General features: G+C 48.8%; 2 protein-coding genes across 2 annotated transcripts in view; both read right to left on the minus strand.

The window, feature by feature from the left end:
- Nucleotides 1-367, minus strand: part of LOC103275844 (GON-4-like protein) — a 134,355-nt gene that overhangs the window by 97,546 nt on the left and 36,442 nt on the right.
- LOC103275848 (YY1-associated protein 1-like) overlaps nucleotides 1-367 on the minus strand; it is a 22,326-nt gene extending 21,959 nt beyond the window's left edge. The window contains exon 1 of the mRNA XM_021706563.1: nucleotides 225-367. Within this exon, the coding sequence (XP_021562238.1) occupies nucleotides 225-366 (142 nt within the window). The 5' untranslated portion in view covers nucleotide 367. The remainder of the gene's footprint in view (nucleotides 1-224) is intronic.

Consider the following 367-nt stretch of genomic DNA (forward strand, 5'->3'; position numbering starts at 1 on the left):
GAGGTCTTGCCAAGTTGCCCAGGTAGGTCTCGAACCCGTGGGCTCAGGCAATCCATTCACCTCAGCCTCCCAAGGCGCGGGATTACAGGCTAAGCCACCGAGCCCGGCTGCAAATATTCTGTATCATCCATTCCAAGGATATTATCCCTAGAAAATTATCTGTAGGATAAGACTCACACCTCTCACTGCAAGCAAAAACATAAAGGTGACACATCTGTCCCTACCAGTCTTCTTGACGGTTTTATGAGGACTCCGGTCAATGCTGACATGTGTGTTGAAGTCTTCAATAAGCTGCATAGCTGCCATCAAGTTACAGGGTTGGAACAAGGTCTGAAACTTGGGGTTGAACTGATGGTGAAGGGCCATG

This window comes from Carlito syrichta, unplaced genomic scaffold (genome assembly GCF_000164805.1).
Source record: "Carlito syrichta isolate Samal-C Ts95f unplaced genomic scaffold, Tarsius_syrichta-2.0.1 Scaffold315800, whole genome shotgun sequence".
In the NCBI taxonomy this organism is placed as follows: domain Eukaryota; kingdom Metazoa; phylum Chordata; class Mammalia; order Primates; family Tarsiidae; genus Carlito; species Carlito syrichta.